The sequence below is a fragment of the Crinia signifera genome, chromosome 2 (genome assembly GCF_055691185.1).
Source record: "Crinia signifera chromosome 2, ASM5569118v1, whole genome shotgun sequence".
Taxonomy (NCBI): domain Eukaryota; kingdom Metazoa; phylum Chordata; class Amphibia; order Anura; family Myobatrachidae; genus Crinia; species Crinia signifera.
Window position 1 is genome coordinate 295,527,678 of NC_139218.1, and position 14,639 is coordinate 295,542,316.

A 14,639-nucleotide genomic window follows, 5' to 3' on the forward strand; every position below is an offset into this window, starting at 1 on the left:
AGTACCGAAAACACACTACAATGAAGTGGAAAGAGGGCAACACTTGTGGGCATTTTACAGCTAGTGATAACTTTACACAAAAGATCACGTTCTACTAAGCAAGCACACAAAAAAGGTGTAATACGATAGGCATCATAGTTGCTGCAATCAGAATAATTACCTCAGGCAATGTACAATACTTCAAAACATTAAGTACGCAAACAATTACATACATACATTTCACAATACTTTCCCAACTTCAGCAGTTTTGGCTTGTTTATGGAGGTCTCCAGCTACCATGTTAACCCTTTGAGCGCCAAGGGAATTTGTCAAAATAGGAGTGAAAATGCCCAAGCAAACTTTTTTATTAACCCTCTGAGTGCCAACTTTGCTCCAACGCATTGTTAAATCACCCCCACCCCTCCACCTTCGGCTGTACATGCAGGTTGGTTGTATATGACCTGCATGAGAAGAGACCACAGGTGATGTCATTAAACAATACCGTGGGTATGCCCTATATCATTAACGATATCAGCGGTGCCGTACAATATATAAATGTAAGATCCCCATCAGTGGGATGATGTTATGAGTATTGAAGGTGTTGGAGCGCCACAAATGGGGTTGGAGGAGTCAGGTTGCTATTTCAAGCCACCTACAGGTATTAGTGAGGGAACACTGAAGTAGTAAGAAATTAATACCAGTCTTTGCTTGGACTTGCTAGAGTTGAAAAGGTGGATTTGAGGGAATTTGTTAGTTCAGGTGAAAGCTTGAAACACTGAAATAATAAATGTATTGTGTATTGTCCACCTTAGACAAAACTATGGATGGAATTTGAAGGGGGTTGAGGTGGTTAACCTGACCCAAACAAGGCAGGTTTGGACCAGTTGCAGATTTTTGCCAAATTTGTCTTAATAAGTGGAAAGTATTGAGAGTAGAGGTATTCAATACACTTGGGGAAACGTATACCTAAAAATGGCAGTGGCTACTCCACAAGGGTTTGATGACAGGTTCCAGAGACATAGCAAAGGATTTGTCCTGATTAATTGATAAAACCAGAAACCTGACGCCAAGTGTGGAGGATGTGAGGCGAGGATTTGGAAGGGTTGGAACCATGCGCAGCGCCAGATTAAGCCTTCGGGGGTCCCGGGGTACTTTAGAGCGGGGGGCCCCCTTGCACTTATCATTACTGTCCGCAAACTGCATGGGGGAATATTACACTGTCAAAACACAGAGTAAAGTCAGTATAAACTTGGTCAATGGGTAACTTCAGGGGATATATATATATATATATATATATATATATATGTATATATATATATATATATATACACACACACACACACACACACACACACACACACACATACTGTACATACATACCACATGAAAAGCCTGTGTTTGTCCCTCTGCACCTTACTCTGTAGGAGACCTCAGTTCCAGTGCTGCCTCTGATTAAAAACCCTCCCATGACTAGGCTGCTGCTGCTGTTATCCATGGGGCTGAGAAGCATGTAATGAGCTCCACCAATCAGAGCTCAGCACAAACGTCTCATCCTTTGCCCTCTGGTGCAAAGTGTCGTGGGACTTAGTCAACTCCCAGTAATGTACTGCACACTTGTGCAGTCAGTGTTCCTTGGCACCCCATGCTCAGCACCATTAATCATTGTCACATTGGCAGATAGGTGAATCTGCAGCACTATCCCACTGGCATGCACAAAACCTTTAGCTAAAAAAAAAATAAAAAATAAAAAAATAGTTTTTTGGGAAAAATACATGCAAACCACAGGGGGCCCCTAGCTAGAGGGGGGCCCAGGGGCACTGACCCCTTGTGCCCCCATTATAATCCGGCCCTGACCATGCGATAAGAGATCATTTGCAAAAGCAGTGACTTTGATGGTCTCTCCTCCCAGGAATTTAGCCTTAAATGAGGGTAAGCTTTAAATATTAAAGAAAAGGAGTTCAAGCAGAGTCTGAACTACCATTGGTGCAGCAAGAGTATTGTACCGGAGGAATAAGGGGCCCACTGTTGTCCAAATCAGCAATGAGTTATCCCCTGGCCCTCACACAGACCATTTTGAGCACTGGTGGTGATTCAGGTTCACTTGCAAAGCACATTTGGTTTGCTAATGGACATAACCATGTGCACTGCAGGTGGGGCTGATATAACGTGTGCAGAGAGATTTATATTTGGGTGGGGTTTGTACTTCAAACTGATATCTTACCCCAGTCTGAACCCACAGCTATCATCTTGTCCGGGAAGATACCACAGAACTTTTTGTAAGCCTCTATATCTTTTTACCTTTTCTATCAATTTTCCTTACCCTTCGATACCATTGATCAACCCGTTCTTCAATTAAGTATACTATCTATTTTGCTGTTCTCGGGACCGCATTCATGTTTTACTTGTACCTTTGTGGATCTCTTAATAAACTTATATGATTGGGAAAAAAAATAAAGCAGCAAGTATTTACCTTGCACAGAAACAAAATAACTCACCCAAATCAAACACTCTCTGCACGTGGTTACATCTGCCTCACCTGCAGTGCACATGGTGTTGTCCATTAGCAAACCAAATGTGTTTTGCGAGTGAACCTGATTAACCCCCAGTGTCGGATGAATGGCCCAGTGCAGAGAGCAGAGTGGACCCCAATGCCTGAGGGACCTCGCCCTTACCTTAGATAGGCAGCGATGACCTTGTGTTCTGGACTTATAGAATCCTGCCACCTTTTTTCCCCAAGGAAACAATATTACCATTGCACACCTGACACTTTCCCACCCAAGCGGTCTATTGCTGCTACTTATATTACACATAAGTATTCCTTATTATCCTAGATTTTTTTATTCTAAAGCACTCAGTATTCCACCAGTGACACTGGGATCACCCACACCTATTAATGGATACTTTTAACAAACACTGCATTTTAATTCCTTAATTGTAGTGTATATGTATAAAAGACTAGATATTGGAAGATCTTTGTTTTAGAAGCAGAGACCTACACAATAATATGTAACATCACTTCTGTGAATGGAAAACTTGGAGGAACAGTGCAGTGTAATATAGGCTCAGCAAAGTAAGAACATGTTCAAAACAAAAGCAATGCAAACTGGCAGAGAGACGCATACTACTGCCCAAGCCTCGTCTTTTGCAGATGCTCAATGACTGATGGCAGGTGCACTTTCACGATGACTGCAAGCACTAGAGTACCTTTACATTGCTAATGAACCATCTATGCCAACAGCTGCATTTTTCCCATTATGTTCATCCATTAATTATATTTGTATTCTTGTTTTTATCAATTTCTTTTGTATACAACATCGCAAGTGGTCTCTGATGTATTACCTGTGTTTTAATAAATTAAAATATATGTATTTTGCCAGACTAATTTGTTGAAAATACAGGTAGAGTATGTAAGTGTATTTATGCTCCTTTCAGACCGCACTTTTTACCCGGTATTTTGCAATTTTTCTGCGGTCTGAAAGTTGCAGAGTGAATTTATTTCCAAAAATCCGGTATTTGGAAATGGTGAATGGTGAAAAAGCAGGGTCCTACCCATTTCAGACCCGTTTTTTTGCTGTCTGAAACGGTATTTAGGACCAGGATGCAGGGAGCCTCACATAGCGCCTGCAGCAACCAGCTCTGTGGGCTGTGTGCATGGCTGAGTTTGCCCGGCGTGCGGGCACTGCATGCCATCTCCATGCTGTGCCATACGTGTAGCGGCCGGGCCATGCTATGTGCGGGGTGGGTAGGGAGGAGGGGGGGAGAGAGGCAACCTCTCCCCCCCCACCCCTCCACGAGGCATCCTCTCTACCCCCCCTCCTCCCTACCCACCCCGCACATAGCATGGCCCGGCCGCTACACGTATGGCACAGCATGGAGATGGCATGCAGTGCCCGCACGCCGGGCAAACTCAGCCATGCACACAGCCCACAGAGCTGGTTGCTGCAGGCGCTATGTGAGGCTCCCTGCATCCTGGTGAGCTACAGGTGGGCTCCCTGCATCCCGACGCCTGGGTCTGTGGAGTGCACGGGAAGCCCAGCGGCCATCCTCTGCAGGCTGAGGGGAGAACCCGGGAGCACAGAACAGCGTTACCTTATGCCCGGAGCAGGAGCTGCTGGAAAAGGTGCTTTTACGGAAGTGTGAGATTAGCAGCGGGGTCCCTGCCACAGATGGGAACTAGTAGTGCCTCCGTGGGGTTGTGTGTGGGGCGGAAATAGAGAATGCCTTAGTGTGGGGTCGGGGGGTGTTGAAAATGCTTGCACGGGGTGCTTTCACACCACAGAAATGGCATAGAATTGGTAAAATACCTGTTTTTATTAACGTTTAAAAGTACCAGGTCCATGCCGTTTTTGCGGTCTGAAAGCAGCATCCGAACTATGCCTGGTCAATAAAGTATGCCACCGGTGACAAGCTATACAGTACATTTCTTGACAAAGTTGCAACTTGCAAATTTTGGTTGCAGATCAGCTCAAAGCTAATGTCTTTGTTGACATTGACAATCAACCTAATGACATAGATTTTGTCTTAGTCATAAGGATACCGAAAATTCCTGTAATTGCAGGTTAAGTGATTGCATTTTACACTTGTGACACCAACGCCCCATCAGCGCCATTGTGTTCAAAATGTCTAACACTTTAGTAATTCTAGCACGGTCTTTATAACAAAGTTGTTGCAAAGGAAAAAATTTGTACACGTCCAAGTGACTTGCAAAGAGGAAAACTGCCACAACTGGACATTATTGGCAGATTCTGAAAAAAAAGGTGAATGACTGCAATGCCAAAAGCAAACAACACACACCCTTTGCTTTGAGAAAGTAATAAAAAAGTGAAAAAGGTGAAAGGAGAAATGATCATTAAACAAACTATTTTAACCATTTATAAAACATCAACATAGTACATAGCAGTATAATGGGGTACAACACAATGTTGATCTGGATGAACACCCCCTCTGACAAGAAAATAAAATCTTAAGGTCTTAATGTCTTTTTAAGGGTGCTTTTATCTAAACATTTTTAACAGCCAACATATCATCAACACTTCACAAAAACATTCAGACGTTTACAATGTGGGATGAAACTAGCTTGTAAACCACAGGAATGTTATTACTAAGACCGACCTGTGGAAATAAGAATTTTTTCATAAAAGTTGATCTATTTACAGTCAGCATTCACCTTTGCACTCGTTATATTGCTTAAGTACTTCTCGGCATTAACAGTGCCACCAAAATACTCATGTCGTAGGACTCAGTAGGTTGTGTGTCACCGTAACTTTTACTGTGCATTTTACACAAATGATTCTATAGATAGCAATGTTAAACAAATCAGTGATTTATCTATGTTAACATTCAATCGAACTCACCTTACAGATCATAAACTAAAACTACCATACAGGTGTACGGATAATGGGGAAACTCGTTCATTTAGAAACGGTTTACTTTTAGGTTCCATAGATGCCATTGCCAATGATTTTGTAGGCATCAATGCTTTAGATCAGTGTTTTGCAAACTCAGTGCACAGGGACCCCTAAACATTGCATGTTTTGCAGGTCTCCTAATGCACAGATATATTCATAACTCTGATATTCTAAAAGATCCACAGGTAGAGATGATTAATTCATATGTAATAAGGAGACCCGCAAAACATTCTGTTATGCTGCCCCGGAGGATTCGGACTGAGTTTAGGAAACACTGCTTTCGATCATAGGTTCTCAAACGCAGTCCTCTGAAACCGTTCACGTTCATGCTAGGTGACCTGGAAAATGGGAGCTGTTTGGGGTTGTGAGGATAACATTCAACCACTTGGTATAAAAAATAAATACCCCTCTCTATCCACTCCGGGCAGTAACTGAATGATTGAACTTCTGATCCAGTCACTTCTAGCACAGGATCTTATGTTTTAATAAGACAAAATGTACACATTTCTCAAAGAAAATAATGATCTAATTATAACCTGTAAATTAATATATTAATTACACACAAACATTGCATAAAGTGGAACTACAGTACACCCCCAATACAGCTATAGAACTATTTCTGTCTAGAGGGGAATCCTAGTCTCCCTCGCACATGAAACCAGCCCGCTGACATTACAGGCTCACTGCATGCTATAAAACCTCAAAAGACAATTCAAATCCTATTGACTTTTACAAAGAATCTCTAAATTAATTGTTGTTGCAGCAATATGCAATCTCCTAGCAACACAATAGAGAAACACGTATACATATATAGAGTGTTATGCAATCCCCAGAACTCGTAGCAAACCATATTAGGGAAAAGATATGACAGTTATGTTGCACGGTAATACACACCCATTGAAGCTATGTTGATGATGTTCTGCCTAGCCTTTTACTAGCCACGTCAGTTCACTACTATGGAGTGACAGATTTACTATACATGATGAAACATAAGCAGCATATGTGGATGGAAAAAGCAAAGCCAAATACACTTATTTTTAAAGCACCTTGAGTCCTGTTGGAGAAAGTGTGCTATATAAATTATACTTACTTACTAAATCGGAAATCATTACAGTAGTTCTGGGAGACTGGCTTCACTATGACTGGCAGTGACTTCTTGTTGGAAGTCTAACCTACCGGTGACCAAGGCAGTCTCATTGGGCAGTGTTCCCTCCTTCCGGGACGACTCTCTATGGGCTGCTGAGCGGCAGCCCATAAAATCCAGGGTCTAAACATGTGCAGTACCCACATCGGTACTGTACACACACTGGTCCCGGGGCCTGTCATCTGTATTATACAGGTGCTGGGACTGTGATTTCAGTTCTATGGGCTGTTGCCAAAGCAGCCCATAGAAGCTGGCCGCATGTGCAGTGCAAAGGTTTGTCCTGCACATGCACCAGTCCTGACAGCTGTCATTATAGTACAGGTGCCAGGAACACCAACGCTGCAGAGTAGACCAGGAGGGGTGTGTCAGCAACGCAACCATAAGCGGCAGCCCTCCTACCGTAAGGTACGCACCGCCACTGGAGATCAAATTGATATTATGACCTATGCCAATACCACACAAACATTTAAATCATTACTAATGTAAGATGGATAGTGTAAAGGGTGACACAGTGGTAAGTATTCGCTGTATTATATTAGTTAACAATATTGTTCAGTGCCGTCATCAGGACCACCCAGTGAACATGCAGTCACTAACGATATCGCCGATTGGACTGCATGTTCAGACAATCAGGCATATAGTTAACAATCCACGGGAATGCACATAATTACCAATATATTGTGGGTACACGCGGAACGATATAGTTAAAAATCTCGTCGTGCATATCGTTCATGCAGATCAGACAATGTGTACAGAGCTTAAGCCTTTATTTGGTCTGTAAGCTAGCAAACTAGATCACGGGTGGTATTCAATCTGGGGTCACAACTGTCGGCCCGGGTGCCGGACGGGATCCCGACAGCAAAATCACCAGGAGGGATTCAATGTCCCACCTGCCAATCAGTGAAAAAGGGGCATGTCCATGTAAAGGGGCATGGATTGTCAAGATCCGACCATGATCGCGACAATCCATGGCCGTTCTGGCTAAAACGAGCCAGTCAGCTTTTAAGTCGGGGCCGTTCTGTCGATCTGCCTCTTCAATGCAGTTGGGCAAGACAGAATTAAAATAGCCTCCTGCCGCTATTTCACCTGTTGGAAATAGCGTCGGGGATTGAATTCCCCCTAACTGCAGTTTATGAAGTGTATGTCACACAGTGAATATGCAAAATATACAAACAGCACTTCATAAGAATCAACTTGGATGGCAAATGCTCAGCAAACAGATATTTATCTTCAATACAAAAAAGGTAGATGTCATTAAGTTAAGCTAAAGTACATTTTGGCACAAAAGGAAATAAAGGAGGCTTTTGGGTGTCACTTCTCCTTTTTCCCTTTGAAAACAAAAGCCACCAAACACTAACTTTACCTCAAGCCTAATTTCAGTACAACATTTGGACACCTTTCAAAACTGAAGAGATAAAGAGAACAATCTGGATTTCTGTTTCTACGGATTGTGCTTGGCACAATCTATTACCTGTGCCTGTGCTAATACTGAATGGAACCCTCTGGTTTGCCAACATCCTTCATGTGGCAAACCTGGCTTCTTACATAAAACAAATCTTCCAAAATCATGGAGGAATGAGAATTGACATCCATCCTAGGTTTTTAAGATATTAATAAGTTTATTAATCTATTTCAACCTCTACTGCCCACAGTTGCACCCTTACATTTGGGTCTTGGAGAGGGATAAAGTGGATGGAGATAAAGTACCAACCAATCAGCTCATAAATGTAATTTTCATTTACAGCCTGTAACATGGCAGTTAGGAGCGGGTTGGCTGGTACTTTATCTTTCTCCAAGGCTTAGGCTCTAAGTTCATTATTATTCACTTGAGGGATTCCATAAGAAATTGCAAGACTCAAAACAGATGAAGCAGACAGGGTCCCCTCAATTCTGGACCACACACACACACACACACACACACACACACACACACACACACACACCGTCTTTCCCTGTCCAGTAGTGACATGTGTCTCATCATACTGTACATCACAGAAGTCTAAACCTGATATAAAAAAAAACTGTGCACACCTGCTCAGCCACTTGATATCATGCATCCTTCCTGCATTCACCCATGCCACTCCTGTCCAGTAGCCACCAGCCATGTGTAGCAAAGCCAAAGTGACAATTAGGGATGGGACGGAAGGACAAAGTCAGGGAAGGCACCAAAGAAACACATGAGAGGTAACCACAAGAAACCAACAGAGAAGGCACAAGAGAAAGAGCCAAAAACACACTAAGCGCCATTCACAGGGGCAGTGCGACCCACCAGCAAGAGTTTGGGGGTCCTAGCACGGCGCCCACGATATTAAGTCGTACAACATATAATCGCATCGCATGCCATACACCCGATGCGATTTTAAATTGTATAAGCCGCGTATACGATTTTTAATTGTATAAGCACCCTAATGGGGGCTTACCATGTTAAATGCACCCCCACTATGAACGCCAACCCGAAGCGTGGCGAGCGGCGGCGGTACACGTCCTCCGACCTTTTTATACCCCCACTATCCACGTCGACGTGGAGTTGACTTTATGTAGTGTGGCGAGCGCAGCGAGCCACCGAGTTTTAATCGTGGCGAGGGACGCAAGGGGAGACTTATTACTTTACATGTATTCCGTGGCCGCTCCCCACACTATATAAAATCAACTCCACGCTGACGTGGATAGTGGGGGTATGAAAAGGTCGGAGGACGCGTACCGCCGCCCCTCGCAGGCTCGCTGCACTCTCCAGGCTTCGGGTTGGCGTGGATAGTGAGGGTGCTTTTAACATACTAAGCACCCATCACGGTTAATTATCTTATAGGGGGCACTTTTAACATTGAAAAACCCATTAGGGTGTTTATACAATTTTAAATTGCATACCATTGTATATGCGATACAATGGCATACAATGCCATACAATGCGATGGTATACAATCAATTAAAACTTGTATAACATCGCCTGCCGTCGCGTAACATTGTATGCCTTATGGTCTCCGATGCGATGGGCACCGTGCTAGGAAACAAGTACCAGTTTGGGCATAGGCCGTGCATCCACTAGCAAAGAGTCGGGCACAGACAGGGACACCCTCTGTCCCAGACCACCCACACACGACAATAAGGGGTCAGACAACACAAGTGCAACCCACCAGAAAATAGCACAGCAGAGCAGGCAGAGGCTATGCAGTTTATGACAGGCAAATGCTTCTGAAAATTTAAGGGGAAGGAAGAAAAACATTGTACACAAAATGAATCTACTGTTTCCCTCTACACACAGCGTCACGGAATGATGATGTGTGATATATTTAAACACACGTCCACCCGTGACACGGAGCGGGACGGAACCAGAGACTTAGAATCGGGCGCACACTAGCCAATACAATTTACTTAAAACAAATTGGAAGTGTTACACCTGCAGCTCTTAATTGGGGAATATCTGCAATCCCCAAAGCAAAGTAAAGAGGTCAATGAAATATCATGGAAATATTTTAAAGAGCGCAAATGTGACACTGGAATTCTGATAAAGATATTTTTTATTATTTATCAATGATTTATAGTGATCACACACCTAATTTTAAATAAAGGCCAGCCTAAGAATCGATTGGATGTCCATGTCCTTTATTTAAAATGTATTTTATTTTATTTCATTATTATATGTACATTGTATTATGTGTGTTTTAAATTAGTATAACAATTTATCTACCCACCATTTAGGTGTGTGATCACTATAAATCATTGATAAATAATAAAAAATATTTTTTATCAGAATTCCAGTGTCACATTTGCGCTCTTTAAAATATTTCCGTGATATTTCAAGGAAGAAAAACAGACACACCGCATACATTCCCACAAGCACACAGATTCAAAGTCCAGGCTCCGTGGCAGCCCACGCACCTGGGGGGTCAAAGCGGAGAAAGGGCAGCTTGGAGAACTAAGTTCTCACTATGCATTGGCTGCTGCTGCTCCGCCACTACAGGTGGGGGATGGATAGCACATTCTAGCCAACTCCTGACCCATCCAACACAGACATGGCAACTTGGGACCACTGGCACCACAGCAGTTTCATGGATGACCGCTCTGATCCACAGTGATCCACACTTATAACTCTTATTTTTAAATTAGAATGTAACTGATTACTGATGACCAGGGCCTGCTTTATCTTTTGTTGTGTCTCCATTGTTTTGCCCGTTATTTATGACCTGTTTTTACCTTTATCCAACACTGTAGAGTACTTCTAAAACTAAGATAATACTTAATACACGACTATTGCCGTCCCAGCATTCCCTCCACTGCTGCTATAAGGTCACCTGAAATTCACCCCAGGTCTGTCAGATTAGACTGTGAAAGATCCCTCTTTAAGTCCTTTCCTCGAGTACATAAGTTTCCGCTATAGAACACACATTTCCCTACAGGCAGAATATAGAAAGTTAGACAACTGGGCCAACACTTTTCTCTGCTACGCCAAGACTTGCTTATTAGAAAACTCACTCCATGTAAAGAGAGAGCGAGCGAGAGAGCGCAATATGTTGCCGGGTGCCCTCCAAAAGGTGCACCCGCAGGACACCGATGTCCTAAGATACTTCCGGGGTGAGGCAGCACTCCAGTCATAAAAAAAATACTGAAAGCCAAAACTTGGTAGACAACATTTCAGCACCTTTTATGTGGTCACCTAAGTTTACCACACCATATACCACTTATACAAATCATGCAACACATTAGTAACCCCCTTCAACTGTACTTGCCTCTTACACATTATGCCACATGGAATGAGCCAAAATTCACACTATGGCACATGGATTAAGTCAAAATTCACATTATGCCACACAGATTAAGGCAAAATTCACATTTTGCCACATGGATTGAGCAAAAATTCACAATATGCGTCCTAAACAAGGGAATTGGGTGTAAAAGTTCCACATTAAAAATGTACACCATAATGCCCATTACATGTTAAGCCACACACCATAATGTCTATTAAAAATTATGCTACATAAGTGCGGCTTACCTACATGCTCATTGCCAAGTGGAAAAACATGCTCGCGGTAACAACTGGGGGACAGCCCTCGCCGGGCAGAAGTTACCAAGGAATATGGTCCCAGGATCATGCAGGGACTTTCCCGGGCTGGCCCCTTTTACACCAGCCTAGTCCCTGCATGTTCTGGTGTGAGGGGGAGAGAAAACCATCCAAATCCAAATCCCCCCCCCCCCCTCCCAGAGGTTTATATATTCTAAGAAAGGCACATGAGGAGAGAGGGCCCTGCTTGTGAGAGCTTACATTCTAAAGGGGAGGGTTAGATAGACAGAAGGGAAAGAAGTGAGCATAAACAGGTTAGGATGAGAGATTATAAACGAATGCGATAAGTGATGGCAATACTCATATAGTTGGTCACTATAAGTGTGTGTGTGTGTGTGTGTGTGTGTGTGTGTGTGTGTGTGTGTGTGTGTGTGTGCAGTCTTTAGGTCTACAAGCATTAGGTCAATAGTCATTAGGTCAACCACTATAGGTAGACGGATACTAGGTCAACACATGAAATAGGTCGACACAAGCATTAGATCGACACACGCATTAGGTCGACATTCTTCAGGAGTTCTTCATAATTAAAAAAATATATATACTTCTCTATCCAAGTGGGCATAGAGTGAGAATATAATAGTGTACCGGGTGAGGCACCGCGGCCGAAGCAGCAGAACACACTTATACATGTCAACTTGAGTCATCATAGACAATAACAAAAAAGTGAAAAAACTCACGTCAACCTAGTGACTGCCGACCTGAGATGTGCCGTGAATAAACACACTAACAAGCCCCTTGTAACCTGCCCACAACACTAGTGCACCAAACTGACAGATCAGCCCAGTTCAGCCATCCACATGTGAGGCCCTGCCCCCCACAATACACCTAGACTTAACAGCAGATGGGCCAATGTATAGAAAACTATAAGTTTGCAATTTGTTAATAACAGATCTTCGATTTTCAAGATAAGTATGTATTTATTATGCAACTGTTGGAGGATATATGAGATTTTGCAAATCGTTACAAATATACAGAAAACAAGGGTCACGGCACTGCCACAATGAAAGACCAATGCAAACCTGGAATACTGTAGAAGTTTGGTGAATGCAAAAGAAATCATTGATCCATTAGATTAACCCTATGGTTTAGGTGTAGTTGTGTTACATTACTTACCAAACCAGCAATAGGTGTGGACAAGCGATTTATCTTTTTAATTATTCCAGGTTTGATCTTGTTAATGAGACTAAAAATAAAAAGTAAAAAATACAAATATTAAAAACAACACACTTGACTCAATAAAAAACACACAGTGTCAATGTTATGCATTGTTTTGACTCGGTAGTAGAAGAAATTGTATAGAACACATTTATAAAAAAGGAAACGATAACAAAAAGGGGTCTCAATTACCCACAATGTAGTTCCAGGCATAAGTAAGTGTGGCTACAGTATACAGTATGCCACATTCGCAGATTTTGCCTGCTATAGTTCTATAAATCTGACGATAATGCAGGAAAAAGCTGTCGAGGGCTTGGAAGGTCGGGAAACAGTAGACACCTCTAGGTCAACATACTGAAAGGTCGACATAGGTCTAGGTCAACACAAGCATTAAGTTGACATGGTCAAGGTCGACATTGAGTTTTTCACAGTTTTTTTGAGCCGACATGAGACGACAAGCTGTATTTCATGCCCTACCATCCAACAGGGAGTGGTGGGAGAATAAAATAGTGTGCCAAGCGTAGGGGACGCGGTGCTACATTTCAGTGTCCGTGTCAACATTCGGGTGGGAGAAAAAAAAAACTGGAGAAAAATTACATTTAAGGGATGGATGTAAGGTGCTGGCATTCCAACTATTTTGCACCTCATCAACACCAATATCACAGATTTTCCTGTGTACCTCTATGGGGTGTGAACCATCTGCAATGTTTGGCTACTGTAAATAGTGGTGATGTGATCAGCTGCACATTGATGCTAAATGAGACTGACCGATAAAGAACACACAAACATGTACTGACAGACTAAGCTCAAATACAGTAACTACAAACCAAAATTTCAGTGAATATAACATTTAAGCAGAGAATCTCCTTATTGAAAGGCTTTTATTATTGGAATTTAATTATATGCAACCATAAGGGTTCCACTGCACCTAACAGAACACATCTATTAGCAATAACAAGAAAAGCAAGGATTATACTCACGATAATACCTTTTCTTCGGAATACTTCATGGCAGCCATTACATTGGGTTCATCCCTCTCTCCTCACCAATTAGACAGGTAGTTTTTTTTCCCAGGATCCAGCCCCTCCTCTATATAATCTGGCACCTCCCCATTGACCATAGTCTTTGACTGTCTCCGTCCTGATCCTAGGGAAAAAACACAAATAGGGAGGGCAAACCAATTTTTGGGCTGCCATGAAGTATTCCGAAGAAAAGGTATTATCGTGAGTATAATCCTTGCTTTCTCCTTCATACTTCATGGCAGCCATTACATTGGGATGTACCAAAGCAGTAGGGTGGGTTAATACTATACCTCAAGCCAAGACTTGCTTAAGAATTTCACTTCCGAAATTAGGACTTGCGACATCCAACGCATAATGCCTGGAGAAGGTATGCAAGGAAGACCAGGTGGCTGCTTGACAAATCTCCTTAGCCGAAACTTTGGCCTCTCTTGCCCATGAAACCGCCATTGCCCTTGTCGAGTGAGCCTTAATACCCTCTGGAACTACACGACCAACTTTCTTGTAAGTGAATGCAATTACTTCCTTTAGCCACCTTGACATTGATTGCTTTGATGGAGCCAATCCTTTCTTCGCCCCCTGGGGAATCACGAATAATGCCTCTGACTTCCTGAACCCCGTCGTCCTGTGCAAATATATCTTGATAGCCCTCAAGACATCTAATGTATGCAATTTTTCCTCTTTCTTCGTCAGAGGATTTTGGAAAAAACAAGGCAAAATAATTTCTTGACTTAAATTAAATGAGGAAACCACCTTAGGTAGGAAGGATGGTCTGGTCCTCAGTACCACCCGATCCGGGAAAATCTTCAAATACTGTTCTTTGATGCACAGTGCATGAATCTCTCCCACTCTCTTCGCTGATGTTATTGCTACTAAAC

General features: G+C 42.7%; 1 protein-coding gene across 5 annotated transcripts in view; it reads right to left on the minus strand.

The window, feature by feature from the left end:
- The window catches only part of LMO7 (LIM domain 7), a 183,159-nt gene that overhangs the window by 106,161 nt on the left and 62,359 nt on the right, over nt 1-14,639 (minus strand). For all 5 annotated transcript variants that reach the window (XM_083168851.1, XM_083168852.1, XM_083168847.1 and 2 more), the window contains exon 4: nt 12,701-12,770. In XM_083168851.1, the coding sequence (XP_083024977.1) occupies nt 12,701-12,770 (70 nt within the window). The remainder of the gene's footprint in view (nt 1-12,700; nt 12,771-14,639) is intronic.